Raw genomic sequence first — 4,643 nt, forward strand, 5'->3', positions numbered from 1 at the left:
TGGACTAGAAGCTGATTGAAACAGCCAAACGACCAAGGGCAGGAAATAAAAACCGTCATTGCCAGCCTGAACAAATGCAAAACTCGAGGGTATATTAAGCTCGAGTCGAATTCGGACTCGAAGACCGAACCCGAAGACAGTCAAAGCATGCAAGCCTAGGGGAAAATCCGAGATCGAATCGACCCAATGGAAACTCCAACAAGCAGAAATACAGAAGATACAAATTGCAGGGTTTCCCTTCTTATTACTACATATTGATGATGAAGCGCAATCTCGTCTTGTGTCGTATAATGAACGCTATATATACACAATAAAGAAGGTAGGGAATATTAGTTCCCCATTTTTTTCGGCATCTACGGTCCAGCGGTCTCCTCCTCATCATCCTCATCATCGGATATCAGGAACTTTGCATCACACTCTTCTCCTTTGGCTTGTCCGATCTCCTTCGAAAGATCGAAGCCTCTAGCATGAATCTCCTCGGGGGTCTCCCTATGGGACCTGCACCTCTCACACTCCCTTTTATTGTTTGCACGATCGAGGGCCTTCTTCAGTTCATCCTTAATGGCAGCAACACTCCTTGAATGAGCCGACATTTTTTGCTCCGCCATGGTATTATTCATTACAACTTCGGCCTGGACGTTCTCCACCTCAGTTTTTGCCATTGATAGCTCGAATGAGAGTCTCGTGATCATCTTCGCCTGAGTGGAATCATTCATATGAGCGGCCTGAATTTGCACCTCAAGAACAGATGTCGCGGACTGAGCCCTCTCTTTGGCCTCAGAATGGGCACTAACACGCGCTTGCAGCTCAGTGAATTCATGATTGGCTTTGCCGACCTTGCCCCAGAGTTGTCCCAACTCATCCACCTTGTCCTTCAACTGAAACGGCAACACATCAAAGACGACAAGACAAAAGGGAGAATACAGACTATTGCAGAATGTAGAATACCTGTTTCTCCAAGAGGGCCTCCCGAGCACAGCTTCGGTCCGCCCCACGCCGTTAAGAAACGAGCTAATTTTCCTTTGCCGCACAGAGAAGTTTGAGGCATTTTTCCCTTTCTCAAGCCTCCCGCAACGAGGCCTCTCATCGAAGCAGCTCGGCTTTGAGCCTATCAGAAGCCTGAAGAAGAAAAGCCATGTGAGTAAAGGGAAGAGAAGGGAGAACGGGGCCAGAACATCCCTACCACGCCCGAAAACTCACCACAAGGCCAAGACGATGAGCCTCTCCGAGGGCAGAAGCAATGTCCAATGGTGCATCAATACCGGAAGCTTGTCGGCCGACTGAATAGCTTCCCCTCGACCGCTGCGGAGAAGGCGCCTCACCGCAAGATTTCCCGCACCACAGAACACCTTTATTTTTACCAGCGCTCCTTGATTCCTAGGCCAACAATCTCTCCTCCTACTTCGGGGAACCCAGTATCACCTTGAATGAACTCCCGACACCTGCGATAGAGGAATCGGGCAAATCAGCAAAATGGAAGTTGTCCCTAAAAAGGGGGGTGATTCTTGGCACCTACCATAATGTTTCGCCTCCCATCTCCCTTTTGAAAGATCTCACCACCAGTGCCTATCGTGAGCCCAGCAAGCTGCCAGCCTACGAGACTATTCGGCTAGATCAGGGACCTCACCGGGTAACCAATGAGTTGCTATAAATAAAGGACAACAAGGCATTATTATTGGGGCCAACCTCATATGAAGAGATAGATAGTTCGAACAGAGTTCTTACGTGCGGAGTTCCATTTCTCAGGAAACGGTAAGAATTTTCCGGGGATAATGTCGGTCGTAGGACTCGAACGAACTAACTCATCCATCTGCGATCCTCATCCCCTTCGCTGCTGATCATAGAAGCTCGAGTGGACCTACGTTGAAGAGTAACTAAGCCCCGGTAACGTAATGGCCGGTACAACCTTATGAGATGACTAAGGGTAAACTCTATCCCAGCCTTATCAGCAAAATATCTCATCGACTACAATATCCTCTAGAGAAAGGGATGAACCTGCCCCAGCGTTACTTGATACCTTCTACAGAAATCAAGCACAACCCGGTCTAGGGAACCCTGCGCGATAACATGGGTATACACGCTCAAGAAACCCTCTACATGCGTCATGACGCTCTCCTCGGGGGAAGGTACTTGTAGAATCACGCCTTCCCCCCATCCGCACTTTCTCCTGATCACCCAGATTTTCTCATCCCTCACCGATGAAATAATCCTCGACACGTGCTCCCGATGGCTCGGAACATTGGGATTCTTCCCCGATGTGGCGACCCTTTTCGGAGCAGCACACCCCGGGCCTCGTTCCCCCGACATCTAGGATGAGCTACTGGCACCAACCGAAGGTGGAGCACGGGAAGGACTCCCCTTCATCCCAGGATCAGGTGTCGAAGTAGCGGCCATGACTACGGCAAAATAAGAAGAAGAAGAGGAAGATCCAAGCAAAAACTTCCTGGAGCAAAGAGGTGGAAGGACTCGCACAAAGCGCCAGGCTCTGCAGAGGAGATGGGCTTATCAAAGATTGCAAAATCGCCACCTGAATGGCGGATAGACAAATATATAGGCGCCAGACAACAACTTCTCAATTGACCAAGAAGGCTAATTAATTCTGGCCGTGTTAACATCACCTTCTCCTTGGAGAGTGCACTGGCAGAATCACCTCAGGTTCCCACATAAATCATAAAATCAAGGGACCTCGGGAGATACCCGATGTCGCAAATATCGTTTCGGAGGAGCTACCAACTCAACCTCGGGACATGGCTAGTCTCGGGGCCCCCGGTACATCCTACAAAAAGGCTCCAAAAGGCCGATGCTCGATGCTCGGAAGCAAAAAAAAAGAGGGAAAGCAACAAGAAGGACTACTAGAATAAAATCTCCTTTCATATATTGACAAAAAGGAAAAATGCATTTTAGTATTCATCTCCTAGGAGAGAGAACACATGGAACAAAAAAAAAGGATACAAAAAAAAGGGCTCGGAGACTACTCCTCGCCGCTATCATCTTTATTCCCATCGGGGGCAATCAAGAGCCCTAGTCTTCCCTCTATCATGCGAGCCTTCTCCAGGTCGGCAGATAGCTCGAAGCCTCTATCCTCAAGTTCTTCCAGGACCTCCCTCTTCGCCTTCGCTTTCGCATGCTAGACAGCTCGGACAAGTTTCTGCTCAGCCGCTAGGGATATGTCACGAACCATTGAATGCACTGTGGCTATATCCTCCTTATAAGCGGAAACATCTCGTTCGGCCTAAGACATAACCGCGGCCAAAGTAGCATTCTCCCTGCGAGCGTCCGAGAGAAGGCCCTGGGATAATGCCAATTCCCCGTTCATAGTCTCGCTCCGCTCCATCAGCCCGGAGACCTTCGCTTCCAATTGGTGAATAAAAGGCAAGATGGTGAATATGTGAATACAGAACATGTGTGTATACGGAGTAAAAGAGCAGTATGAGCAAGGCAGAATACCTGAGCTACAAGAGCGGCCTTCTCCCGAAGCGCCGCCTCCAAAGAGGCCCGAAGCTCCCCCAACTCTTTATCTCCCTGGGCACCACAAGCCTCCGAGTTTTGTAGTTTAGAAGAAACTTTATTATGCTCCTTCTCGTGGCAAGAAAGTTCCCCACGAAGACGAAGGATGGCATGATCATACATATATTTACACTGCGGCGCAACGAGAAAGTTAAGGAAGATGACGAATAATGCCCGAGAGCAAAAAGAAATGCGCAAGTAAAAGTTATCACCTGCTGCAGTAACATATTCGCTACTTTAAGGGTACCAGAGACATCGAGATCAGCTCCATCGAATACGCTATCAAAAAAGTTGGCAATGAAGCCTCCCCCTCTAAAAAGAGTACCAACCGTGGCGCCCATCATCCTTTTAGCATCCCTCAGCTCTCCTGATGAGACTGGAAAGTTCTGAATAAGATCGTTCGGATCGCTGATTTGTCCAAATAGAGACCCATATTCTTGGAAAGCCCCAAACCCTGACCCATCAGGACCAACGATCCTGCTGGCAGAAGCTGCATCGAATCCGGCCGCACGATTCGAAGCTACATCAACGTCCTCTTCGAGGACCCCCCGCTCCTTAGCCCTGCTGAACCCAGACGTCCCAGACTCCACAGCCTCTAACCGGGGTACCTGTACATCTCTCTCACTCGACCTCGTTCTCATACTCAATGGACTTCTATCATCGTCCTCCTCCTCAACATCAGGGTTCAACCTAGAGGTTAGGGCGGTAGTTCCATCAGGATGAGTAGTGGCCACCCTATCTTTCCTTTTCTTGTTCATATCAGCCCCCAAGGCCTCCGTTTCAGGGGGGGGGGGGTTTCCTCATCTGCATATTCTTGCCAAGGACTGCACCAACACAATAAACATGATACGTTGTTGCTTATAGCTCAGAAAGGAACACAAAATGCAGAGCATGAGCGGTAAAGAAACCTCACCGTGATTCTTAGCCACCCAACACTCCTTAGCCATGATGGTCCAAGACCGAAGACGATACGAGAACCTTTCATCTAAAAGCCTGATCCATCCCGCCAAGTCTAGGACCACTTTGGGATGCCAAGTAGCGGCTGGGGAGAGCACAAAGGGGTTATCATGACAAACAAAATGGTAATTGAGAAGTGGCTAGAGGGAAGTTCACTTACATCGATCGTTCTATCGCTC

General features: G+C 49.1%; 1 protein-coding gene across 1 annotated transcript; it reads right to left on the bottom strand.

Annotated features, from left to right (window-relative positions):
* Positions 1 to 353: 353 nt before the first annotated feature.
* Positions 354 to 4,265, bottom strand: LOC138887574 (COP1-interactive protein 1-like). Its single transcript, XM_070169338.1, has 3 exons — positions 3,720 to 4,265; positions 3,448 to 3,639; positions 354 to 878 (listed from the first exon to the last, which is right to left on the bottom strand). Exons 1-3 carry the CDS (start codon positions 4,263 to 4,265, stop codon positions 354 to 356), a joined length of 1,263 nt encoding a protein of 420 aa, XP_070025439.1.
* Between the last annotated feature and the right edge of the window lie 378 nt (positions 4,266 to 4,643).

This window comes from Nicotiana sylvestris, chromosome 3 (genome assembly GCF_000393655.2).
Source record: "Nicotiana sylvestris chromosome 3, ASM39365v2, whole genome shotgun sequence".
Taxonomy (NCBI): Eukaryota; Viridiplantae; Streptophyta; class Magnoliopsida; order Solanales; family Solanaceae; genus Nicotiana; species Nicotiana sylvestris.

What these genes read in the sequence shown, in the direction of transcription:
- LOC138887574 (XM_070169338.1), bottom strand. Translation starts at nt 4,265, where the DNA reads ATGAACAAGAAAAGGAAAGATAGGGTGGCCACTACTCATCCTGATGGA. An exon ending in CGAATATGTTACTGCAGCAG is followed by an intron (nt 3,640 to 3,719) that starts GTGATAACTTTT and finishes GTTGCGCCGCAG; the next exon opens with TGTAAATATATGTATGATCA. An exon ending in AGGCCGCTCTTGTAGCTCAG is followed by an intron (nt 879 to 3,447) that starts GTATTCTGCCTT and finishes TTGCCGTTTCAG; the next exon opens with TTGAAGGACAAGGTGGATGA.